This window comes from Carcharhinus amblyrhynchos, chromosome 8 (genome assembly GCF_965287045.1).
Source record: "Carcharhinus amblyrhynchos chromosome 8, sCarAmb.v2.hapA, whole genome shotgun sequence".
NCBI classification, from domain to species: domain Eukaryota; kingdom Metazoa; phylum Chordata; class Chondrichthyes; order Carcharhiniformes; family Carcharhinidae; genus Carcharhinus; species Carcharhinus amblyrhynchos.
This window is the reverse complement of record NC_137331.1, coordinates 120858977-120886682: the sequence shown is the minus strand read 5'-3', so window position 1 is coordinate 120886682 and position 27706 is coordinate 120858977. Positions and strand designations below refer to the sequence as shown.

General features: G+C 47.0%; 1 protein-coding gene across 1 annotated transcript in view; it reads left to right on the top strand.

Moving 5' to 3' along the window:
- Positions 1-2048: 2048 nt before the first annotated feature.
- Positions 2049-27706, top strand: part of mep1ba (meprin A subunit beta a) — a 32881-nt gene continuing 7223 nt past the window's right edge. The window contains exons 1-12 of the mRNA XM_080193554.1: positions 2049-2066; positions 6157-6175; positions 7966-8016; positions 10362-10405; positions 10525-10603; positions 12755-12872; positions 15618-15796; positions 15884-16102; positions 20504-20656; positions 22569-22784; positions 24303-24764; positions 24851-25033. Of these exons, the coding sequence (XP_080049680.1) occupies positions 2049-2066; positions 6157-6175; positions 7966-8016; positions 10362-10405; positions 10525-10603; positions 12755-12872; positions 15618-15796; positions 15884-16102; positions 20504-20656; positions 22569-22784; positions 24303-24764; positions 24851-25033 (1741 nt within the window). The remainder of the gene's footprint in view (positions 2067-6156; positions 6176-7965; positions 8017-10361; positions 10406-10524; positions 10604-12754; positions 12873-15617; positions 15797-15883; positions 16103-20503; positions 20657-22568; positions 22785-24302; positions 24765-24850; positions 25034-27706) is intronic.

The window sequence follows — 27706 nt, the reverse complement described above, 5'->3', positions numbered from 1 at the left end:
TCCTCCACTGCTACCCTTGATGGCCAAGCCAGTTCTCTACCCATCTAGATAGTTTAGCTTTGATCCCATGAAATTTAACCTTTTGCACCAGCCTGCCATGAGGGACATTGTCAAATGCTTCACTAAAATCCATGTAGTTGACATCCGTGGCCCTTCCCTTATCAATCATTTTTGTCATCTCCTCAAGAAACTCAACCAAATTTGTGAGGCATGACCTCCCTCATACAAAACCATGTTGTCTATTGCTAATGAGACTGTTCAGTTCTAAATGTGTATAGATCTTATCCCTAAGAATCTTCTCCAACAATTTCCCCACCACGGACGTCAAGCTCACTGGCCTATAATTACCCGAGTTATCCGTGCTACCCTTCTTAAATAACAGGACCACATTTGTTATCCTCCAATCCTTTGGGACCTCACCTGTGTTCAATGAAGAAATAAAGATTTCTGTTAGAGGTCCAGCAATTTCATCTCCTGTCTCTCTCAGTAATCTAGGTCAGATGCCATCTGGCCCTGGGGATTTGTCTACCTTAATGCTTCCTAAAACACCTAACACTTCCTCCCTTGTAATTGCGATTTGTTCTAACGGGTCTACACATCCCTCTGAGACACTACCAATCAACGTGTCCCTCACCTATGTGAATACTGATGCAAAGTATTCATTTTGGATCTCACCTATTTCTATGGGTTATAAACATAATTCCCCTCATTTGCTCTTGAAAGGTCTGACTCTTTCTCTGACAACCCTCTTGTTCCTAACGTATGTATAAAATGCCTTGGGATTCTTCTCAATCCTGTCTGCCAAGGACATTTCATGGTCCCTTTTTGCCCTTCTAACTCCCTGTTTGAGTTATTTTCTAATTTCTCTGTATTCCTCCAGTGCTTCATCTGTTTTTAGCTGCCTGGACCTTATATATGCCTCTTTTTGCTTTTTGATTAGACCCACGATTTCCATGGTTATCCACAGCTTTCGAATCCTACCTTCCTTTTTACGGGCCCATGCCTGTCCTGCGCTCCTATCAACCGCTCCTTAGAAGACTCCCACATGCCAGATGTGGATTTACCCTCAAACAGCCTCTCCCGATCAACAGCCACCAAATGCTGCTTAATCTGGCTGTAGTTAGCCTTCCCCCAGTTCAGCACCTTACCCATAGAACAACACTCACCCTTTTCCAAGACTATCCGAAAGTTTACAGAATTGTAGTCACTGTTGGCCGCATGTTCCCCCACTGAAACTTTGATGACCTGACCAGGCTCATTCCCCAGTACCAGGTCCACGATGGCCCCTCTCTAGTTGGGCATATTGTTCCGAAGAACCTTCCTGGGCACATTTTACAAATGTTTCCTCCCATAGTCTGAAAGACATGCTGGTTGGGTGCATTGGCCATTTTAAATTCTCCCTCGGTGCTGTCTGCCCCCAATGCCACCCCCCCAACCCTTGTATTATTCCACCTCTGAAGGCAATTTTACCATTGCATCACAGAATCCTACCCTTCAGAAAGGGGCACTTCGGCCCATCAAGTTTGCACCGACAACAATCCCACCCAGGCCCGATCATCACAACCCCATGCATTTACCCTAGCTGGTCCCCCTGACACTAAAGGCTCAATTTAGCATGGCCAATCAAACATCCCACACGTCTTTGGACTGTGGGAGGAAACCGGAGCACCCGGAGGAAACCCATGCAGACACGGGGAGAACGTGCAGCCTATGGACAGACAGTGATCCCGGGTTCCTGGCGCTGTGAGGCAGCAGGGCTAACCACGGTGCCATCATGATGCCCACAAATGTATTGTGCCTGCCAATGGGCAGGGTGAGCTGGGTAAGATCACGAGAGAGAGCCGAGAAATCAGGTTCACACTGAATATCTGGCGTGATCAGTGAGTAATTCTGAATATATATAATTTAAATATATGTAAAAGGCAATTTAAATAGAATTAGTGAGACCGTGAATCTATCGTCTGGGCTCACTTGCCTCTCTGGCCTCGCTGGGGAAGTGCTGTCCGGCGAGGATCACGTATGGTCCCCAAGCAACAGTGACCGGAACGATGGCCTCGCCAGTAGAAGTAAAGGCCACTGAGGCCTCTCCGGGAGGTCTGGGACAAAGGGTGGTGCCCCTTGGGCAGTGCTAGCTTGGCATTGCCAGCCTGGCACCCTGGCACTGTCCAGCAGGCACACTGGCACTGATAGTCTGGCACCCTGGCAGTGCCCACTTGACACCAGGCAGCGCCAAGGGGGTGGAGCATGAGGGGTCAGGGCCTAATGAGGGGGGGCAGGCTTGGGGCAGGCCATTCAGTGGCCACACTGCAGAGAGATTGGTAGAGGGGGGAGAGGCTGGTGGTTTCGATCGCAATCAGTCCAGGTGGGGGGTGGGTTAATGATTGTCCCAAGTTGGGGGGGAGGGGGGGGCTCACGATCAGCTGTGGGGCCCCATGGTACTGGGGTGGGGTTGCTGGGCAAAAGCAACAGAGGCACTGATAGGTTTTTGCATAGCACAGAAACATGTGCTATACCACCTATCGCTGCTAGCAGCTTGCTTTGGGGTGATTTAGGCCCTGCCCACTCCCCCTCCTGGAGGGAAACAGATCGGGTTTTTTAATTGGACAGAGTGCCACAAGATTCAACTGATGGCCTTGCCGAAAAAAAAAACGAATCAGAAACTGTCCCATTTCCACACTCATTTTCGACTTAAAATGTTTTTGGTGAAATCGCCCCTCCGTCTTTTCATCAATTCTATTCTTTCTTCCCTTTTCCAGACGCTTCCAACCTACTCCCACTTCTGTGACATGCCGCAAAGACCTCTTCCTCCTCACTGATTCCATTATCTCCACAGAGCCCCAGTTGAGAACCCCAAACCTGGCAATACTGGAAGAGAGCTTAAATTTAAAAGAATGCATTTTAAAAGCCAGCTGGATAGGTAAGGATGTAATCAGAGACTGTCGTGAACTTGTGAAACCCACACATTTAATTCACGTCCCAAACAACTGATTCTCATTGCTCACAAGTTATATGTGTGAATCCCAACACCTCTACTTTCTCAGAAGATTAAGGAAATTTGGCATGTCAGCTTCTACTCTCACCAACTTTTACAGATACGCCATAGAAAGCATTCTCTCTGGTTGTATCACAGCTTGGTATGGGCTCCTGCTCTGCCCCAGACTGCAAGGAACTACAAAAGGTCGTGAATGTAGCCCAATCCATCACACAAACCAGCCTCCCATCCATTGACTCTGTCTACACTTCCCATTGCCTCGGAAAAGCAGCCAGCATAATCAAGGACCTCAGACATTCCCTCTTCCACCTTCTTCCGTCAGGGAAAACATACAAAAGTCTGAGGTCACGTACCAACCGACTCAAGAACAGCTTCTTCCCTGCTGCCGTCAGACTTTTGAATGGACCTACCTCGCACTCAGTTGATCTTTCTCTACACCCTAGCTATGACTGTAACACTACAGTCTGCGCTCTCTCCTTTCCTTCTCTAAGAATGGTATGCTTTGTCTGCATAGTGTGCAAAAAACAATACTTTTCACTGTATACTAATACATGTGACAATAATAAATCAAATCAAATCAAAAATATCAAATGGAAGATTTTTTTGTGATATAATTGGATGAGACAGATACAGACATTCCCTCTCCTAAGACCAGCAATTTTTCCCTAGCTCTGTATTTATTGCTGTCAAAGCAATCTGAGTGCCAAAGTCCTCATTCGCATAACGAACCTGAGTACAAAAGTCCCTCAAGATATATAGATGTGCATCGAGCAGCATGGATTCCAGCTTTTTGCACATTTTCTTGTATTCTCTCGCATTTACATTTGCTTTGGTGAGTCGATGGTTTAAAAATAGTGACCTCTCTTTCCTAATAGACGGCGATTTGCAATGATTAATCAACGGTTACTAATTTTCATAACTTTGTACAGGTCAGCAATGTCTCTGTAATTCTTGTCTTTTCATGTGAACAGTTGGCACTGCACCTGGGGTTGAAAGGGTTAAACTATGAGGATAGGTTGCAACGATCAGACTTGTGTTGCCTTGAGTATGGATGACTGACCGGTGCCTGACTGAGATGTTTCCAAGGGTTGAAAGAATTGATAGAATTGAGAGAGAGAAACTATTCCCTCTGGATGGGGAAGGGAAGTGTGAGCAGGGGACAGGGGGAGGGACGGTGATGGGAAGTCCAGAACAAGGGGGAAAAGTCCTTAAAATTCAAGCTGGATCATTCAGGGGCGATGCAATTCTTCACCCACAGGGGATTGGAAATCTGGAACCCTGTCCTCCTCAGAGAGTTCTTGGGTCTTATGAGGAAAGGCTGAGGCACTTGAGGTTGTTTTTGTTAGAAAGAAGAAGGTTGAGAGGTGACCTAATTGAGGCATACAAGATGATCAGAGGGTTAGATAGGGTGGATAGTGAGGGCCTTTTTCCTTGGATGGTGATGGCTAACACGAGGGGACATAGCTTTAAATTCAGGGGTGGTAATTATAGGACGGATGTCAGAGGTAGGTTCTTTACTCAGAGGGTAGTAAGGGCATGGAATGCCCTGCCTGCAGCAGTTGCGGACTCGCCAACTTTAAGGGCGTTCAAATGGTCAGTGGATAGGCATATGGATAACATTGGAATAGTTTAGGTTAGAGGGTCATTAGATTGGTTCCACTGGTCGGCGCAACATCGAGGGCTGAAGGGCCTGTATTGCGCTGTAATGTTCTATGAATCAATTCAAAATTTCCAAAGTGAGATTGATCAATTTTTGATAGATCGGATTTTGTTAGTTTGGGCGACACGGTGGCACAATGGTTAGCACTGCTGCCTCACAGTGCCAGGGACCCGGGTTCAACTCCAGTCTCGGGTCACTGTCTGTGTGGAATTTGCACATTTGCACGAGGAGAGTTTCCTCTGGTGTTCCGGTTTCCTCCCACTCTCCAAAGATGCGCAGGTTAGATGAATTGGCCATATTATATTGCCCCTTGGTGTCCAAAGGTGTGTGGGTTAGATGGATTAGTCACAATGTGGGGTTACAGGGATTGGGCCAGGGGAGAGGGTCTTGGTTAGATGTTCTGTCAGAGAATCAGTGCAGATTTGCACTGTAAAGATTCTATGGTTCTACGGAGTATGAGTTGTTCTAGGACTCCACTGTTCTTGGAGTATTAGATGTTGACACTTAAATGCTGTTGGAAAAAACTCAGTTCAAGGGCAATTAGGGATGGGCAATAAATGCTGGCCCAGCCAGCGACACCCATATCCCCCTGAAGGAATGAAAAAAATGAAGAAGACCACGTTATAGAAAGGGAACTCCCATTTCAATATCATAACTTCTGACCTTGTTTTTTACATAATGCTATGAATCTCTATTAATCACAAGATGTAGAGATATTTGGGAGGCAGAATTGATGAGAGAGTCGTTTGGGAACACCAGGTGGATTTGAATAATATCTTAGAACCATAGGATCCCAACAGTCTGCACCAACTCTCTGAAAGAGCATCTTATCCCCAGCTATCCCTATAACCCTGTGCATTTAGCATGGCTAATTCCCCTAACCTCCACCTCTTGGGACAATAGCGTGCAATTTAGCATGGCCAATGCCCCTATCTCACATCTCTTGTGGCACTAAGGGGCAATTTAGCATGGCCACCTAACCAGCACATCTTTGGACTGTAGGAGGAAGCCGGAGCACCCGGAGGAAACCCATGCAGACACGGGGAGAATGTGCACACAGACAGTATAAGCAGGGGGATGTATGGTCTAATGGAATGGCAGAGCAGACTCAATGGAGCGAGCCATCTCCTTCTGCTCCTCCGTCTTTTGGACTCATGATTTGCCAACGTAGAAATGAACGAGTGTGTAAAGTGAACTTGCCACTGGGAAAATGAGAAAAAATATCAGTTCCAAGGCAAAAATAATCCTTCCCCGTAAGTGAGAAACCAAAAGAGAATAACAGAGTATATAGCAAAGTGTACTTCATTCACCTTCATCATTCTTGTGACAAAATAAGTGATTCCATCAACTGGACTAGTACAGTGAAAAATATTGATCTAACGTTGCTAGCATGGAGTCGATGGGCCGAATAACCTTCTTTGTGTCGTAATAATTCTAAAACTCGGTGACTGCTATCTTGATGTTGGCATTTTCTAACTTGTGTTTTCCTTTCTGTTTTCACTAGCCGACGTCAGCTGTGATCGGTAAGTTTGATGTTCAACTGTTCATAAAAAGGATCTGATATTCTAAAAGTTTAAAGTTTATTTATTCGTTACAAGTAGGCTGACATTAACACTGCAATGAAGTTACTATGAAATTCTCTAGTCCCCACGCTCTGGTGCCTGTTCGGGTACACTGAGGGAGAACTTAGCATGGCCAATGCACCTAACCAGCACATCTTTCAGAGTGTGGGAGGAAATCAGAGCACCTGGAGGAAACCCACGCAGACATGGGGAGAGTGTGCAGACTCCGCATGGTCAGTGACCCAAGCTGGGAAGCCAAGTCCCTGGCAGCGTGAGACAGCAATGCTGACCACTGTGCTGCCCACAGGCAAATACCAGAATGACTAAAGATGGTGGTGTGCGTGCAATCTTTCTGCAGGGGAAGTGTGTTACCTGCCATATTGCATTGGGTTCATTGTATTACATTGGCCTGTGTTGGGAGTATTATAAAGCCACATTAAATGATCAAAGGCGTTCAAAGGATCATCAAAAATGTTGCTATCTGGTAGTGTTAATGTAAGCCTATTTGTGACACTAATACCACTGAAATAAGCAAAGTGTGGTTGAATTTTTAGACCGTAACATTTTTATTACAGCGACTTGGTGATGCACGGTATCCTTAACAAGAAGTTGTATTTAGATAGCGCCTTTAACATGGAAAGCCTCCTTTGAATAATACTTACTGAGCACGTTTCCCAGGGTAATCAGGTGAGCAAATCCAACAGGGAGGACAGCAAAACCCTCGGCCCCACAGTCTGAACCACAGTCAGCCCCATGTTCTTTGCAACTTCACCAGGGATCGTCATGAAGATTCATGGGCGGCTGATCTCAGTGTAACAAAAGCCCTGATAAAAACCCCCTTAACCTGTGTTATCAACAAATACCTGTCTATCACAGAGAAAGATTTACTGAAAATTGTAGCAGAAGGATGTGGTACTTAAAGGGTTAACACGGGACTGAGCACAGTCCCGCCCATATGGTGATGTAAGAAACACGTGACTTTGAGCGAGGGGCCAGTCTTGAGATAGATAAAAACATGTCAGGACCCAGTATGGGGTCCTCTCCATACATTTACCCCCTGCTGTGAACATTGTTCAGTACTTGAGAATTGCAGAAGATCCATTTTGTCAAAGTTTTTCACTTGTACTCATCAGGACAAGAATATCAAACTGTAAAGGGAGCGACGATTTATACTGCATGAGAAGAGAGGTTGATTGGTTGGCAATTCTTATGAATTGGCCTGATGAATGCAAGATGAAACACTTTGAGAAAATGTCTCTTTTTTTTCAGCAATGCTCATGTTCCATACAAATGGTAGTTCAGTGCTGTTAATAAAGACTTCTCTGTAACGTCAACAAGAATTTTACGCTGGCCAAGAGGTACACATCACAGGTAGCAACAACGGAACAGATCAAAAATCTGTACAGAGAAAGAAAAATCAATTTGTGCCCAAATAATTAGCACTGAGGCTAGGGAATCGAATATTCTTTTTGCTGTGTGTTGAATTGTGTGGATGGCAGATGGAAGCTGGTATATCAACAATTTCCAAAAGGCAATTGGATAAGCACTGGGAGCAAGCTATAAAACTGAAAGGGTAATAGGGAAAGAGCAGGATCATGAGACTAATTGCATTGCTCTCTCCAAGAGCTAGCCCAGGCACAATAGACCGAATGGCCTATCCCCATGTTGTATTATCCCATGATTCTAATGTAATAATCTGAACTTGTGTGAAGGTAATCACCAAATAAAGTCATTTTTCATTTCTCTTTCAGAAGTGGATGTTGACAATGGTTTAGATCAAGATCTATTTGAAATCAATGAAGGTAACTTGGATTTATTTGACATCGGTTGAGATTGATCTTATTTATTTTCAATGGGGACGTTTAATTAATCTTCATTTTCCTCACCGCTTGGATCAAAGCTTCTTCCTCTTCATCTGCACAGTCAGTGAGCTGTGTGCTGGACAGTCTGTGGTTAAATTATAGACCTTAACTGCGGAGACTGTTTTGGTTCCCAGAGTCCACTATGTTTGTAATCCAGGGAGATTCCAGACTAATTCAGGGAAGTGAAGAATGTTTGACTTGTGATAACTTCTCTATTTGGGTATTCAGTCGCTTTTTATTTTCAGTAAACATGCTCTGACATTCACCCGAATTTTGTTCAGGATTACATGGAATGTACATCAGAGAAACAGGCCAGTCGGCCCAACATTGCATGAGTCTCATCCCTCCCCTTCCCCCGGCACCGCCCCCCCCCCCCCCCCCCCCCACAACCCTCCTCCCAACGTCCTCTCACCCCAACACTATGTATTCCCATTCCTTACTTCCATGTTTATCCAGCTTTCCCCTAAATTATGTCTGTAGTATCACCACAACCATTCCCTATGGGAGTGAGCTCCACATTCTCCTCACTTTCATTGAATCCTATTGGGGATGGGCATTGGGAATTCCCTATTGGATGAGTGCAACTCCAACAACACTCAAGAAGCTTGACACAATCCAGGACAAAGCAGTCCCGCTTGACTGACACCCTATCAGTCCCTCCACCACCAGTGCTCAGTAGCAGCAGTGTGTACTATCTACAAGATGTACTGCAGCAATTCACCAAAGATCCTCAGACAGCTCCTTCCAAACCCACAACCACTTCCATCCAGAAAGACAAGGGCAGTTGACACACGGGAAAACTCCCACTTGCAAGTTCCCCTCCAAGCCACTCACCATCCTGACTTGGAAATATATTGCCGTTCCTTCGCAGTTGCTGGATCCAAGTCCTGGAATTCTCAACAGAGTTTAGAAGCTTGAGGAGGAATCTATTTGAAACTTACAGAATACTGAGAGGCCTAGATAGAGTGAACATGGAGAAGATGTTTCCACTAGCGGGAGAGACTAGAACTCGATGATACAACCTCAGTGTGATCCTTTAAAACTGAGATAGGGAGGAATTTCTTCAGCCAGAGGGTGGTCAATCTGTGGAACCCTTTGCCATAGAACATAGAACATAGAACATTACAGCGCAGAACAGGCCCTTCGGCCCACGATGTTGCGCCGACCAGTTAAAAAACAACGACCCACTAACCTAAACCAATCCCTTTTCGTCCATAAACCTATCCACAGATCTCTTAAACGCCCCCAAACTAGGCGCATTTACAACCTCAGCAGGCAGGGCATTCCAATCCCTCACCACCCTCTGGGTAAAGAACCTACCCCTGACATCCGTCCTATAACTACCCCCCCTTAATTTAAAGCCATGCCCCCTCGTGCTAGCTTTCTCCATCCGAGGAAAAAGGCTATCACTGTCCACCCTATCTAAACCTCTAATCATCTTATATGTTTCAATAAGATCCCCTCTTAGCCGCCTTCTTTCCAGCGAAAACAATCCCAAATCCTTCAGTCTCTCCTCATAGGACCTCCCCTCCATACCAGGCAACATCCTGGTAAACCTCCTCTGCACCCTCTCCAAAGCCTCCACATCCTTCCTGTAATGTGGGGACCAGAACTGCACACAGTACTCCAAGTGCGGCCGCACCAGAGTTGTGTACAGTTGCAACATGACGCTGCGACTCCTAAATTCAATCCCCCTACCAATAAACGCCAAGACACCGTATGCCTTCTTAACAACCCTATCTACTTGATTCCCAACTTTCAGGGATCTATGTACACATACACCTAGATCCCTCTGTTCATCCACACTATTCAAAGTCCTCCCGTTAGCCCTATACTCAACACATAGAGGGTTGTGGAGGCCAGATCACTGAGTGTCTTTAAGACAGAGATGGATAGGTTCTTGGTCAGTAAGGGGATCAAGGGTTACGTGGAGAAAGCAGGAGAAAGGGAATGAGAATCGTATCTGCCACGATTGAATGGCTGGGCAGACTCGATGGGCCGAATGGACTAATTCTGCTCCTATACCTCATAGTCTTATGGCTTAATTCACTTTTGAACCGCCCTACAACCAGGAATATCATATCGATGTCCACCCACTAAAACTCCATCCTCACTTTCACACACCTGTCAGGTTGCACCCCAGCTGCACCCACTCACACCTCTCCCCCATCACCACGCCTTCCACCCCCTCAAACTCAGAGAAAAAGAACCCTCTCAATTCATTGCAGAGAGTGAATTTTACACCTTCCCCAGTGCCTCACATTTTGTATTTCTCCTTTCCACAGAATTAGGATTGAATCTACTTGAAGGGGACATCAGGCTTGACAAGGTAAGTTTTGAGCAGAGACTTGAGGTAAGCGTGTTGGCGTTTTCTGAAGCCTGTTCTGTCCCGTATTGACGGTAAGGGGCAGCGTGACTGATCTGCTTTCCATCTCTTTTGACCACCAGACAATTGACAGAAGCTCCATCACGGGTGACAAATACAGATGGCCCAAAACAGTCCCGTACTACCTGGAGGAAAGTTTAAGTAGGTATCAATACTAATCGCAACCTCAATCTTTTGCCTTCCTAATGTGTATTTCTCTGAGGGGTTAGGCAGGATTTTGTGTTGAGGCTAGGGGGTGGATGGAGGGTAAAAGGTAAAGTTGCCATAGTCCTGGATGACTATGGGACAGCACGGTGGCACAGTGGTTAGCACTGCTGCTTCACAGCTCCAGGGGCCTGGGTTCGATTCCTGGCTTGGGTCACTGTCTGTGTGGAGTTTGCACATTCTCCTCATGTCTCCGGGTGCTCCGGTTTCCTCCCACAGTCTAAGGATGTGCGGGATAGCTTTATTGGCCGTGCTAAGATTGCCCCTTAGTGCCCTGAGACGCGTAGGTTAGAGGGATTAGTGGGTAAATGTGTCGGGATATGGGGATAGGGTCAGTGGAGACTTGATGGGCCAAATGGCCTCTCTCTGCGCTGTAGGCTTCTATGATTCTATGGCCAATGGCTGCCCTCGGCTTTGAAGGGAAGAACTGATTGGTGGTGATTTAACCTGAGAGTCACCACACCTCAGGCGAGGGGGCAAGGTTGAGAAGGCGGGGCCTTCATGAATAACCTCAGCCAGTACGGGAATTGAACCCACACTGTTGGCGTTGCTCTGCATTGCTAACCAGCTGCCCAGCCGTCTGAGCTGTGAGGCGGCAGCGCTAACCACTGTGCCACCGTGTCACCCTTTAAGGTGCAGCAATATACTGCGGACGCTGGAAATCTGAAACGAGAGCAGGGAATGCTGGAAGATCTTGCTCACTCCCGCTCTCCACCCATTCAAAATCTTTCCCATTTCCCCGTGTCCCACCCTATCTGGTGAACGGTTAAACCTGGAGATTTTTCCCGTTCTGTTTGATTCTCAATCCCTGGATTCACGGAGCGTGGTGTTTGAGTGAATGGCCGTACGGTGGCCATTCAATATGGCAGCTGGACATTGGAACGTACGCGATGATGGCAGGGTGACCACTTCCTGCCCACCCCGCATAGTTAATAACCCTAAACACAGCACGGTCTCACATGTTCAGCTACCACACCCTCCCGCGGACTTCCGGTGGGATTTTCCGTGCACTCTTCTGCGTTTTCCCACAGCATCAGAGGAGGCCTTTGGCCAGCAGAGGGATCTTCTGGTCCTGCCATTGTCAGTGGGGTTTCCCGCTGAATGGCATCCCTCATCCCTGGGAAACCCACGTGCCATTGGACTGGAAGGACTGGAAGATCCTGCCGGCACGATCCGACTGGAAAATTCCGGCCTCAGGCTCAGGAGCAGAAAATTCCACCCAGTGTCTTGGATCGATGGTTGTTCATTCTTCACTGATTCATCTCTGATTTCCTGCACCCAGAGCAATTTAGTTAGTGTTTAATTCACCGCTGACTCCTCTTTGAGGAACACTCATCTTGCAAACGGTCTACGCTTCCGACAGGAGTTCTGTCTGCCCCGTTTATCCCATTCCCATTCACTCTTCCCTGTTTCCCTTCTCTTATTGACCCATGGGCAGGATGTTTAGGGGTTAGCTGAACAAAAGTCCGCTGGTGAGCGGGTCCGTAAACATCTGCCCCGTGTATTTATCAGAACTCACCGGGCTTTCCTCAGCAACTGCCTCTAGCTCCAACCCCCATTCCATAATGACCCTGACTCTTACCATACAATGCAACATCGAGTGTGACATTGTACCTCTGCAATAACAAACATTACAATGATACACCAAATCAGGGCAGCAGAGTGGCACAGTGGTTAGCGCTGCTGCCTCACAACACCTGGGGCCTGAATTCAATGCCAGTGACTGTGTGGAGTTTGCACGTTCTCCCCGTGTTTGCGTGGGTTTTCTCCCAGGTGCTCCAGTTTCCTCCCACAGTCCAAAAATGTTCAGGTTGGGTGGATTGTCCATGCTAAAATTATCCCTTAGTGTTCCAAGGTGTACAGGTTAGGAGGGTTGGCGGGGTAAATACATGGGGTTATGGGGATAGGGCAGCGGGGAGAGTCTGGCTAAGATGCTCTGCCAGAACGTTGGTGCAGACTCGATGGGCTGAATGGCCTCATTTTGCACTGTAGGGACTCTATGATTCAGGATTTAGGCATGGACGTATAAATATTTGTGAGAAGTTGTGAGCATTCCACTCTGACAATAATATTCCATTCTTCCTGTAGATATCAATGCTAAAGGTATGATCCTCAAAGCGTTTGAACAGTATCGCCTTAAATCCTGCATTGATTTCAAGCCTTGGACAGGTGAAGCAAACTACATCTCGGTGTTCAAAGGCAGTGGGTAAGAGCGCTTTCCCCTTGACAATGTGCACTCTCTCTGTGCCATCATTATTCTTCACACTTCAGCTTGCTGGTGTCGAGGTTTGAGTTTAAGAATCTACTTTTGTAGCGTTTCCTGAGGTGATGGTGGCGCCGTGGCAATGTCACTGGGCCAGTAACCCTTCAGACATCGGTTCAAATCCCACCACAGCAGCTGGTGAAATATAAAGCTGGTCGCAGGAATGGTCACCGCAAAGCCATTGTCAAGTGCCGTTCCCCAGATTAGGGAAATCTAGATGATACATTGAAACACAGGAGATAGGAGCAGGAGGAGGCCATTCAGCCCTTCGAGCCTGCTCCGCCATTCATCACAATCATGGCTGATCATCCAACTCAATAGCCTAATCCTGCTTTCTAGGTCATTAGATTGGTTCCACTGGTCGGCGCAACATTGAGGGCCGAAGGATCTGTACTGCGCTGTAATGTTCTATGTTCTTCCCATAATCTTCGATCCCATTCGCCCCAAGTGCGTTATCCTGCCGCCTCTTGAATACATTCAATGTTTTGACATCAACTACTTCCTGTGATAATGAGTTCCAAGGCTCACCACTCTTTGGCTGAAGAAATGTCTCCTCGCCTCCATCATAAATGGTTTACCCTGAATCCTCAGACTGTGACCCCTGGTTCTAGACTTCCCCAACATCTGGAACGTCCTCCCTGCATCTTTCCTGGGGGGGGGGGGGGGAAGTCTCAAGATGAAGTGCCAATCATCTAAGGACCGAAATGAGGAGACATCTCTTTACTCAAGAGTCTTTGGAATTCTCCACCCAAGGGAGTGTGGATGCTCCATCATTGGAAAGACATATGACTGAGGTAGATACAGTTCTGGGAATCAAGGACTATGGGGAGTGAGCAGGAAAGGGGATTAAAACTGAAGGCCAGCCTTGATCATGTGGAATGGTGGATCAGGTTAGATGGGGCAGATGATCTACCCTACTTCTTATTTTCTAATATTCTTACCTTGCACATTTGCACCATCCTACACACAATTGAAATCTCCAGGAATGACACATTACACCAGGAATTCAGGAACAGAATCCTTGGAGGTTTTTTTAATTCATTCATGGGCCTTGGGCATCACTGGCTGGGCCAGCATCTATTGCCCATCCCTAGTCATCCGAGGGCAGTTGAGAGTCAACCACATTGCTGTGGCTCTGGAGTCACGTGTAGGCCAGACCGGGTAAGGACGGCAGATTTCCCTCCCTAAAGGACATTAGTGAACCAAATGGGTTTTTCCGACAATGATTTTATGTCACCACCGGATTCTTAATTCCAGATATTTTTTATTGAATTCAAATTCCACCAGCTGCCCTGGTGGGATTTGAAGCCAGGTCCCCAAGAACATTAGCTCAGTTTCTGAATTAATAGTCCAGGAGTAATTCCACCAGGCCACCACCTTCCCTAGTTATATAGCCACTTAACACAGATATGGCGAGATTAGTTAATAGAGTGCAGGTCGGGGTAGATCTTCATTTGAATTCCAATTCCAATTCTCTTCCTGCACCTAATAGTGCACTAAGGTAGACTTTCGTCTGTTTCCATAGTCAGTCATCTCAGGAACAGGTTGCTAGTCTGTTGCCAGTGTCTTATCGCTTGAGGGGGCACCAACCACTCCACATCAAGCATGGCTGACCAGGAGTCTCTCCTGCTCTTACCACCAGTCATTGGCAATAAAGAAGGATTTTGCAGGTTGACACTCAAGCTGTTTGCCTGCGTTACGAATGCACCTTCCTTGGCCATGAATTCCTGGGGTGGGACTCGAACCCAGAGCTATTGGCTCAGACACAGGGATGCTACCCATAAAACCTCCACAAGGTGTTTCAGTCCAGAGCTGCTGAAGAAGGGTTACAATGAACTCCAAAGGAGAGTCATACAGACACAAAACACTAACTCGGTTTCTCTCTTCACAGACGCTGCTGAGTTTTTCCAGCTGGTCTGTCTGTCTTTATTCATACTAAACACTGGCCAGACACAAAGTTTGACAATGAGCAACTTTAGGAGATATTAGGAAAGTTGCCCAAGAGCTTGTAAGAAGTAGCTTAAGGGACTTAAAGGAGAACAGAAGGAGACAGATAGAGAAGTGGAGAGGTTTAGGTGGGAACTCCGAAGCTTAGCACCCAGGCAGCAGCAGGCATGGCTATCGGTGGTTGAGCAGGACATGTTCAATCGGCACTACATTGAGAACTAGGGTGGGTGTGGGTTGGGAGGAGGTTAGAGATTGGGAGAGGCAAAGCGATTTAAATGCCACAAAGTTTAGAAAGGGAAGAGCATGGGGTGGATGGTGGCACAGTGGTTAGCATTGTTGCCTCACAGCGCCAGGAATCTGAGTTTAATTCCTGGCTCGGGTCACTATCTGTGCGGAGTATGCACATTCACCCTGTATCTGCGTGGGTTTCCTCCAGGTGCTCCAGTTTCCTCCCACAGATGTGCTGGTTAGGGTGCATTGGCCATGCTAAATTCTCCCTCAGTGTACCCAAATAAGTGCCAGAGTGTGGCGATTAGGGGATTTTCACAGTAACTTCATTGTAGTGTTAAGGACTACTTGTGTCACTAATAAATAAACTTATATTAAAAAAGAGAGATTTGGTTTTTCAAGACTTTATAGATCGGCCAGTCCAGGTGCCAAATCACCTTGAGGTACTTTGCGATTCTTTTGTACTTGTTAAAGAACGAACAAGTTGAACATGAAGAATTCTTTCCTTTCTAGGTGCTGGTCCTCTGTAGGTAACCAACATGAAGGGAAGCAACAGCTCTCCATTGGTGAGAGGTGTGAGAGAATGGGAACCATCCAACACGAGTTCCTGCATGCCCTGGGGTTCTGGCACGAGCAGTCGAGGTCTGACCGCGATGATTACGTCACCATAGTCTGGGACAGGATTGATCACGGTAAATGCTGACGAGTTCAGCCCTGGGAAGACAGGTTAGTCATTGCCGATGTGGGCCTGACAAGATCTTTTGTTGCTTTGCATTCAGGTAAAGAGCACAATTTCATAAAATATGATGACAAGCAGACCGATAACCTCAACATCCCCTACGACTACACGTCCGTGATGCACTACAGCTCCATGGCGTTTAACAACGGAACCGAACCAACAATCGTCACCAAGATTGCAGACTTCCATAACGTGATTGGACAACGGTTAGATTTCAGTGACTACGATGTCCAGAGACTCAGCCGACTCTACAACTGCAGTGAGTTCCCGTTTGAACAGGAGTCACATGGGTTAGGACTTTCCGACGGGTTACCAATGTCTGAAGAAAATGATGAGAAAGACATTTGATCATCGGGGCTGAGATTTCCCAAGTTCTGTGCACAGGAACTCACCACTTACCTCCAGTCCAACTTATTTAGACCCAATGTCTAAATCAATTAAACTACAAGTAGATTCAGGCAATTAAATGGGGGAAAGTGATGACATACTGGTAATGTCTCTGGACTGGGGCGGCATGGTGGCACAGTGGTTAGCACTGCTGCCTCACAGGGCCAGGGACCCAAGTTTGATTCCCAGCCTTGGGTCACTATCTGTGTGGAGTCTGCACGTTCTCACTGTGTCTGCGTGGGTTTCCTCCAGGTGCTCCGGCTTCCTCCCACAGTTCAAAAGACATGCTGGTTAAGTGATAAATTCTCCCACAGTGTACCAGAACAAGCACCGGAGTGTGGCGACGAGGGATTTTCACAGTAACTTCATTGCAGTGTTAATGTGAGCCTACTTGTGACACTAATAAATAAGCAAATAAGACTGGTAATCCGGAACAGCAATGGGCAACCTAGGCTAGCGAGTGGGCTACATGAGAACAAGAACACACAGGTTTCACTCCTCTCTTTCAATCTGAACAGTTCAGATAATAATCTACCTTCCTATTATTGCTGCCAAAGTGAATAACCTCACGTTTATCCACATCCTATTCCAGTTGCCGTGCAATACCCACTCACTCGACCTGTCCAAATTACATCGAAGCATCTCTGCATCCTCCTCACAGCTCACCCTCCCACCCCAGTTTTGTGTCATCCACAAATTTGGAGACATTACATTTAGTTCCCTCATCTAAATATTCATATTAAATATATCATAATATAAAAAATTAATATATATTGTGAATAGCTGGGCTCCCAGCACTGATCCCTGTGGTACCACAGTAGTCACTGCCTGTCGCATGGAAAAAGACCTGTTCATTCCTACTCTTTGTTTCCTGTCTGCCAACCAGGTTTCTATCCATCTCAATACATTGTCCCGAATCCCATGAGCTTTAATTTTACACATTGTCTTATCTGTCAAAAGCCTTCTAAAAGTCCAAATAAACCACATCCACAGGCTCCCCCTCCTCAACTCTACTAGCTACATCCTCGAAGAATTCCAGTAGATTAGTTAAGCATGATTTTTTTTTCAGATAATCCATGCTGACTATGTCTAATCCTGCCACTCTTTTCCAAGTGCTCTGCTATTAAACCTTTTATAATGGGCTTTAGCATTGCCCCACGATTGACGTCAGGCTGACTGGTCTACAACTCCCTGTTTTCTCACTACCTCCCTTTTTAAATAATGGTGTTACATTAGTGAACCTGTAGGAACTGTTCCAGAACCAATAGAACCTTATGTACTCTGGGGTGTTAGCTACCAGGCCCTGGGGACTTGTTGGCCTTCAGTCCCATCAATTTCCTCAACACTATTTCCCGACAAATATTGATTTCCTTCAGTTCCTCCCTCTCATTAAACCCTGTGTCATAGAGTTTTACACATGGAAACAGGTCCTTCAGCCCAACTTGTCCATGCCGCCCTTTTCTTTTATAACTCTAAGCTAGTCCCAATTGTCTGCATTTGGCCCATATCCCTCTACACACATCGTACCCATGTAACTGTCTAAATGCTTTTTAAAAGACAAGTTTCCCGCCTCTACTCCTACCTCTGGCAGCTCGTTCCAGACACTCACCAAAGAATGGCCCCTCTGGACACTTTTGTATCTCTCCTCTCTCACCTTAAACCTATGCCCTCTAGTTTTAGACTCCCCTACCTTTGGGAAAAGGTATTGATTATCTAGCTGGTCTGTGCCCCTCATTATTTTATAGACCTCTATAAGGTCACCCCTCAGCCTCCTACGCTCCAGAGAAAAAAGTCCCAGTTTATCCAGCCTGGTAGCATCCTAGAAAATCTTTTCTGCACTCTTTCTAGTTTAATAATATCCTTTTGATAATAGAGTGACCAGAATTGCACACAGTATTCCAAGTGTGGTCTTACCAAAGTCTTGTACAACTTTAACAAGACATCCCAACAATTCAATGTTCTGATGGATGCAATCAAGCATGCAGAATGCTTTCTTCACCACTCTATCCACCTCTGACTCCACTTTCAAGGAGCGAAGAACATGTATCTCTAGATCTCTTTGTTCTGCAACTCTCCCCAATGCCCATTAACTGAGTAAGTCCTGCCCTGGTTCAATCTACCAAAATGCATCATCTCGCATTTGTCTAAATTAAACTCCATCTGCCATTCGTCAGTCCACTGGCCCAATTGATCAAGATCCTGTTGCAACTGGTGATAACTTTCATCACTGTCCACTATGCCACCAATCTTGGTGTCATCTGTAAACATAGTAACCATGTCTCCTATATTCTCATCCAAATCATTAATATAAATGACAAATAACAGCGGGCCCAGCACTGATCCCTGAGGCACACCACTGGTCACAGGCCTCCAGTTTGAAAAACAACTCTCTACAACCACCTTCTGGCTTCTGTCAAGAAGCCTATTTTATCCGTTTAGATACCTCGTCCTGGATCTTGTGAGATTAAACTTTGTGCAACAACCTACCGTGCGGTACCTTGTCAAAGGCCTTGCTAAAGTCCATGTAGACAACATCAACTGCACTGCCCTCACCTACCTGTGATCCCTGATATATGTGTCCTCTTTTGTGAAGACAGAACCAAAATATGTATTCAGTTGATCAGCCATCTACTTGTTCCCTATTATAAATCCCCCGGTTCTGTCTGTAAGGGACCTCCGTTTGTCTTCATGCACCTCACTTCATTTACTCTTGCTCAACGTGCAAATCACTTTAGTCAAACTGGTAGGAAAAAAACATACGTAGATGTATATCAGTGGAATGTGACAACCCTGCGCATGGGCAACGGTCAACAAAATGTCTCGTAGGGCCTCATTTGGCACCCAGGTTATAGATGGCCCACCAGAGGATAATGGGGACACGGGTTCAAATCACACACAGTATGTGATAATATTTAAATTCAATTAATAAATCAGGAATGTGAAGCTAATCTTGGTAATGGTGACCAATAAACGATCATCAATTGTGGTAAAAATTTATCTGGCCCATGAATGTCCTTAGAGAAGAAAATCTGCTGTCCTTACCCCCAGTCTGGCTTACATGTCACCCCAGAGCCTCAGCGACATGATTGAATATTAACAGCCCCTGAAATGGTTCAGTGAGCCATTTTATGTTCATCCCTAGATGTGAGCATCGCTGGCAAGGTTAGCATTTGTTGCCCATCAAGAGTTATCCGCATGAAGGTGGTGGTGAGCTGCCTTCCCTGTGGCGCAGGTACACCCACCGTGCTGTTAGGGAGAGGCAGTTCCAGGATTTTGACTCAGTGACGGTGAAGGAATGGCCGATGTATTTCCAAGTCAGGATGGTGAGTGACTTTGAGGGGGACTTCCAGATGGTGGTGTTCTCACGTACCTGCTGCCCTTCCCATCCATTGACTCTGTCTACACTTCCCACTGCCTCGGCAAAGCCGAGGAGCCAAATAAATTTACGAGGATGCTACTGGGATTTGATGGGTTGAGTTATAAGGAGAGTTGGATAAACTGGGACTTTTTTCCCTGGAGCGTAGGATTTAGGAGTCTTATAGAGGTCTATAAAATAATGAGGGGCACAGGTCAGCCAGATAGTCATCATCTTTTCCCAAAGGAAGGGGAGTTTAAAACTAGAGAGCATAGATTAAAAAGTAAGTAGAAAATAAAGTTTACTTATCAGTCACAAGTAAGGCTTACATTAACGCTGCAATGAAGTTAGTGTGAAATTCCCCTATTCGCCACTGTCCAGCACCTGTTCAGGTCAATTCACCTAACCAGTACGTCATTCAGAAGGTGGGAGGAAACCAGAGCACCTGGGGGAAACCCACGCAGACATGGAGAGAACGTGCAAATTCTACACAGGCAGTGACCCAAACCGGGAATCGAACCTGGATCCCTGGTACTGTGAAGCAGCAGTGCTAACCACTGTGCTACCGTGCCACCCTAAGGTGAGAGCGGAGAGATACAAAAGGGCCCAGAGGGGTAATTTTTTCACACGGGGGCGATGAGTGTCCGGAACGAGCTTCCAGAGGTAGTAGTAGAGGAGAGTACAATTATCTCTTTTAAAAAGCATTTAGGTAGTTACATGGGTAAGATGGGTATAGAGGGATATGGGTCAAATGTGGGCAATTGGGACTAGCTTAGTGGTAAAAACCATTAGCATGGACAAGTTGGGCCGAAGGGCCTGTTTCCATGCTGTAAACCTTTGTCACTCTATGATTCTAAGTCATTATTGTTGAAGTGAAAGATAAACTCTCACCTTTCTCTCTGTCTGTTTGTTTGGTAGCTTCCTCGCTTAGCTTTTTGGACAGGTGCAGTTTTGAACTGGAAAGTATCTGTGGCATGATTCAGAGCCCAAAAAACCAAACAACTTGGGAATGGGTTACCCAGGCTCCGAGTGGACCTGACCAAGATCACACCAACATGGATAACTGTGCAGGTAAAGTAACAGACTCTCATCATTGGCATATGTGTTGGCACTGCCCCAATCTTACGCCCTGTGAGGTTGTACCCATCACAGAAAACTTCACCCAACTCCTCTGCAGTGTTTGGAATTGGGCTGATTCTCACACAATTAGGAAGCAAAAATGAATCAAGGAATTCTCAAGAACAGGAAGTGGCCACTCAGCCCATCAGATGATGTACTGGCTCTCCGATCCAATCAAAGAGCGAAGAACAAAGAAATTACAGCATAGGAACAGGTCCTTTGGCCTTCCAATTCTGCACCGACCATATTGCCTGACTGAACTAAAACCCCCTATCCTTCCGGGGACCGTATCCCTCTTTTCCCATCCTATTCATGTATTTGTCAAGATGCCCCTTAAAAGTCACCAACATATCTGCTTCCAGTACCTCCCACTGCACCCACCACCCTCTATGTAAAAAAAAACTTGCCTCGTACATCTCCTTTAAAACTTGCCCCTCGCTCCTTAAACCTAGTCATTGACTCTTCCACCCTGGGAAAAATCAGTTCCACTTCCTTCCCCATCTTCCCAACAACCTGCCTCGGTGCAATTGGATTTATTGTCTGGATTGTGTGGAATTGTCTGGACTTTCAGCACACAAGCTGGCCATCTGGCCCATCTGGTCGTTGTCGTTTATGGAGAGTGTCTCCCCGCTGGGAGCAGAGAGACTTCCTGCATCACAGCGACAGCTGAAAGCACGGCAGATTTTAACCGGCAGCCGGGTGTGAATCCCAGCAGTCTACCCCTCCAACTGTGTGTGTCATGGCACCCTGACTGATGTTTGTTAGCGTGGACTCCCCCCTCACCACCCGGGGCCCCCATCATGACTGAAAACGACCAAGTTAAAATCACGGACCTCCGGGATCTGAGAAGAAAGCTGAGCCGCTGTATTTTCAAGGATGCCAGCCCGCCACCCCTCTCCCTTGTCCCCCTGGCACTAAGGGGGAATTTAGCACGACCAATCTCCCTCACCCGCACACCTTTGGGCTGTGGGGGGAAATCGGAGCACCCGGAGGAAACCCACACAGACACGGGGAGAGTGTACAAACTCCACACAGACAGTGACCCGAGCCGGGAATTGAACCTGGGTCCCTGGTGCTGTGAGACAGCAGTGCTAACCACTGTGCCTCTGTGCTGGTTAAATCACCACCAGTCAGCACCCCCCACCCCCCTCAAAGGGGAGATCTATCAATGGTCATCTGGGGCTACAGTGATTTTACCTTTTTAATCTTGTACACATCTCTCAAATCTCCCTCACAATCTCCTTTGCTCCAAGGAGGACAACCCCAGCTTCTTCCCCTTGTAGCTAAACTCCCCCTGCCCTGGAATCAGTCTGGTAAACGCGCCTCTCTGTATGCTTTCTGAGTCTCTCACATCCTTCCAGAACTGGACACGGTACTCTAGACGGAGTCTAAGCAGAACTTTATACATAAGAACATAAGAACATAAGAAATAGGAGCAGGAGTAGGCCATCTGGCCCTTCGAGCCTGCCCCGCCATTCAATAAGATCATGGCTGATCTGTCGTGGCTCAGTTCCACTTTCCCGCCCTCTCCCCATAACCCTTAATCCCCTCTCTTATCAAAAACCCATCAACCCGCTTCTTAAAAATATTTAGCGAGGCAGCCTCCACCACTTCAACGGGCAGAGAATTCCAGAGATTCACCACCCTTTGAGTGAAGAAGTTCCTCCTCAACTCCGTTCTGAACCGCCCCCCCTTTATCTTGAGGCTGTGCCCCCTAGTCCTACTGTCTTTTTTGAGCGGGAAGAGTCTTTCCACCTCTATCCTATCCATCCCATTCATCATAAAGATTCAGCTGTTTGATACTCTGTGAATATACATGTGGATGCTTTACTAACTTCACGGTCCAATTATGTTATCTTGACAGGTATTGGGTACTTTATGTACTTCCGCACCAGTACTGGTCCGGTGGGAAAGAAAGCCCTTTTGGAAAGTCGAATATATTATCCTAAGCGGGGTTTCCAGTGTTTGCAGTTCTACTCTTTCAACAGTGGAAATGAGAATGATGAGCTGAACATTTGGGTCAGAGTTTACAATGAAGAGAATCCAAATGGTACTTTGACAAATGTGACGAGAGTAAAAGGTACGTCACTGAAGGAGAAAGAATGAACTGAACGTCAATTCTGAATGTGCAACTGAAAGGTGATTTCTGGGCATATCCTATTGAACTAATCACAAAGAGAGGTTTTAAGGGGATGGCAGGTGGTGACGTCGTGGTATATGTCACTGGATTAGTAACCCAGAGACCCTGGGCAAGATCTGGGGACCCAGGTTCGAATCCCACCACAGCAGAAGGCGAAATTTGAATTCAATTTAGAAAATCTGGAATTAAAAGTCTAACAATGACATTGTCGATTGTTGGAAAAACACATCTGGTTCACTAATGTCCTTTAGGGAAGGAAATCTGCCATCCCTGGAGGAAACGCACGCACGCAAGCCCGGGGACCCAGGTTCAAATCCCACCACGGCAGATAGTGGAATTTGAATTCAATAAAAAAAATCTGTAAATAATAATCTACTGATGACCATGAAACCATTGTTGATTGTCGGAAAAATCCATCTGGCTCACTAATGTCCTGTAGGGATGTTAGGGATCTGCCATCCTTGCCATGTCAGTCCAGCCTCTCTGTTGGGTGGAGATATGTCAAAAACACCATCTTCCAACAAATAGGGTCAACATTTATTTTGGGTGCATTGAGATAAACAACAGAAGACAAGATTCCATCTTGATGACCATTTTCTATCCTGGGAGACACATGGTGTAGTGATAATGGAGATATCGATCAATCATAGCAACTAATCTCGTAGAACAGAATCCCCACAGTGCAGAAGGAGGCAATCAAGCCTGCACCAAGAACAATCCCACCCAGGCCCTAACCCCGTAGCCCCCTACACTAAGGGGCAATATAACATGGCCAATCAACAGAACGCGCACATCTTTGGAGTGTGGGAGGAAACCCACGCAGGCATGGGGAGAACATGCAAACTCCATGCGGTCACCCTAGGCCGACATCGAACCCGGGTCCCTTGTGCTGTGAACCACCACTGTGCCACCGTGCTACCATCTCTATCAATGAGTCTAGTCAATGGGCCTAATGGTACAATTGCTGGATTATTAATCCAGAAACTCAACTAGTGTTCTGGGGTTCTGGATTCAAATCCCGCCACGGCAGATGGTGGAATTTGAATTCAATAAAAAATATCTGGAATTAAGAATCTACTGATGACCATGAAGCCATTGTCGATTGTCAGAAAAACATCATCTGGTTCACGAATGCCCTTTAGGGAAGGAAATCCGCTGTCCTTCTCTGGTCTGGCCTACATTTGACTCCAGACCCACAGCAATGTGGTTGACTCTGAACTGCCCTCTGAACAAGGGCAACTAGAGATGGGCAATAAATGCCATCCTGCCAGCAACGCCCATGTCCCTTAAACAAAAAAAAGCCCCTCAACAGCAGAGTGTGCGCGAGGGTATATCTCGATGACATTCCCCATCCTTGTACAGTTTGTACCTCCCGCAGTCAGAATGCAGGTAAAACTAAATGGAGATCGCAGGAATACATGTTTCTTTTCTCAAATCTGTTTCTCCTCCACGTCGCAGGTGCAGGTCTGAATTACTGGCAGCTTCACCACGTTAGCCTCAACATCTCCGACAAGTTCCGCGTCGTGTTCGAAGGCGTGAAGAGGGCTGGCGGGTCCGCTGGGGGGATCGCGATCGACGACATTAACCTCTCGGAAATGCATTGCCCCACGCACGTGTGGCACATCAGAAACTTCACCCACCTTTTAAACACCAGTCCTCCCGGGCCGGGCGGCAGGGTTTACAGCCCGAGGTACTACTCGGGCGAAGGATACGGCTTTCAGGTTGCCTTGTACGTAAACGGGACAAGCAGCAGGCCCCAGTACCTCGGAGTGTACTTCCACCTGGTCAGCGGGAATAATGATGACAATTTACAATGGCCGTGCCCATGGAAGCAAGGGACCATGTTGCTAATGGACCAACATCCAGACATTAGGCGTCGCATGTCCATGCAAAGAAGTGTGACCACGGACCCTAATCAAGGTGGATTAACATTGGGATCCGTCTCTCCGCGTTCATTTCCCCATTCTGACCCTCCGTGCTAATTATGGTCTCACTTTTCTCAACAGGGAACCAAACATTCTTACATTGGGACAGACCTGACAAAGTGGGAGATTTAGTGACCGAGGCCGATGGCACCAAGTATTACCGGGGACCAGGAGAAGGAACCAGCGCGTTTTTATCCCATGAGAGGTTGAAAAGCAGAGAGTTTATCAAGGGAGATGACGTCTACTTTCTATTAACCATGGAAGGTATGATTCGATGTTCAAAACATTGTTACAACCTATGGTTCAAGAACTCTCAAGTAGGTAATGAGAAAAGTGGCACAGTGGTTAGCACCGCTGTCTCACAGCGCCGGGGACCCGGGTTCAATTCCTGGCCTTGGGTCACTGTCTGTGCGGGGTCTGCACATTCTCCCCGTGTCTGCATGGGTTTCCTCCGGGTGCTCCGGTTTTCTCCCACAGTCCGAAAGACGTTCTGGTTGGGTGCTTTGGCCGTGCTAAATTCTCCCTCAGTGTACCCAAACAGGCGCTGGAGTGTGGCAAGTGGGGGATTTTCACAGTAACTTCATTGCAGTGTTAATGTAAGCCCACGTGTGACTAATAAACAAATTTGAAAACTTACTTTAAAAAAGCCATCCATGTTGAATGGTAAAATAGCATCGAGTATTCACTCGGCAGTACCAAGCTCCAGTGCTGCTGAAGAAACAGGCACACTGCCAAAGCTTTTCACCTTTTGTTTCGTTTAACAAGTGTACAGTAAGAAGTCTCACAACACCCGGTTAAAGTCCAACAGGTTTATTTAGAATCACAAGCTTTTGGAGCGCTGCTACTTCATCAGGTGAGTTGGGTTCACATACACCACATATACAGACACTCAATTGCAAGATAATGGATGGAATGCGTGTCTTTACAGGTAATCAGATCTTTACAGGTACAGACAATGAGAGCGGATAGAGAGATAATCACTGGTTAAACAGGCACTCATGGGCATTCAGCCTCTGATCTTCGGATAAACGTTCTCCAAGATGGCCTTCAAGACACATGACAATGCAGAGTCGCCAAGCAGAAACTGATAGCCAAGTTCCGCACACGAGGACGGCGTCAACTTGGATCTTGGGTTCATGTCACACTATCTATAACCCCCACCATTTGGCCTCGGCTTGCAAAATCCTGCTAGCTGTCCTGGCTTGAGACAATTCACACCTCTTCAACCTGTGATTATCCCTCGCTCCACTCACACTGTTTGCCCACCTCAGTCGAACGCCAGCATCTCCACATCTTAAAAACCGTGCAATGCCTGGACATGTTCCTATTGCCTGAAGAGGATAGGTCCCTGCGTATATTTGGTTTCAGCAAGTGTGAGTTAGCTATTCTGCAAGACTAGCATGGTGGCACAGTGGTTAGCACTGCTGTCTCACAGCACCAGATTCAATTCCAACCTTGGGTGACAGTGTGGCGTTTGCACATAAAATTCTTATCGCATAGGAGGAGGTCATTTGGCCCATCGAGCCTGCACCGATAATAATCCCACCCTGGCCCTATTCCTTTCACCCCACGTTTTTATCCCTGGGCATTTCCACCTTGGCAGTGCCAGCCTGGGCCCCCGGCACTGTCCATGGGGCAAAATGGTAATGCCCAGGGGACACCTTTGCACTGCCTGTTGGACATCAGGCAGTGCCAAGGGGAAAGGGCCTAATGGGGCAGGGCCTCTGGGGAGTGGGGGGGGGGGGGGGTCCACTGCTACTCTGCACTTTGGGATTTTGAGCAGAAGGAGGGAGGCCAGTGATCGGGGCTGGACATTGGGGTGGGGTGGGGGGGGGGGTCAGAGCTGCTGGTGGTGGGAGCGGGGGATTGGGGCTGCTGGGGGAAGAGGGTGGCGATCGAGGCAGGCCGGGGCAGGGGTGCATGGAGGCTGGTCCTGGACGTGTCTGGGGGAAAAAAACAGTAAGAAGTCTCACAACACCAGCTTAAAGTCCAACAGGTTTATCTGTCGCAAATGCCACAAGCTTTCGGAATAGGCTGTCCCTTCGTCAGGTGGGTGGAAGCTCAGACTTCAAACTGGTGTTGTGAGACTTCTTTCTGTTTTTACCCCAGCCCAACGCCGGCATCTCCACATCATGTTTGGGGGGGCCAGCAATTGGGCCATGGGGGTAGTCGGAGGGTTGGTGTTGCAGGATTACGGGGCTGGCCAGCGATCGGGAGGCCGACAGTGGGAGGCCACTGCGCATGTGCTGATCTCCGCTATGACAGACCGGCACACGTGCAGTGGCCTCTCAGAGCCGTGTTGCCGGCCTCTCCAGTGGGAATAGGCCCCACTCCCTGGATTTTCACGCTTGTGCTCTCCGTGATGTACTGAGCGTGGGAGACTCATTTTGAAACTCTGACTGAAAAAACCAGCATCACTTACTCCAGTTTTCACTCGAATTCGACACTCAGAATTTTTCTGGGAGAATCACTCTCCCTAATGTTAGACATCATCAGGAGCTGGTTGAGTGTGGCCAAGACTCAGCCTGTTGTGAATAGCCCAGGGGGTTTTCACCAGTACTGAAGAATCTCACTAATACAGGATATCAGCCGCGTCTTTATAATTGTTCTACATAAAATTAGGTGGAATGAAAAAAAGATTTTGCAGATGAGAAACAGACTAAATTGATCCCTGCTGGTGCTTAGGTTCACATGGGCCTCCAGCCACCCAAATACTTCTCATCCTTTTAGCATGTCTCCCTACTCCCTTCCCTTTCATATGTTTGTCTAATTTATCCAGACTTATATCCATGCTCTCTGCCTCAAATATTCCTTGTGATACTCACTTCTACGTGTTCGTCACTCTCCGGCAAATAGGTTTCTCTTAGAATCATAGAACCCTACAGTGCAGAAAGAGGCCCTTCGGCCCATCGTGTCTGCACCAAACACAATCTCACC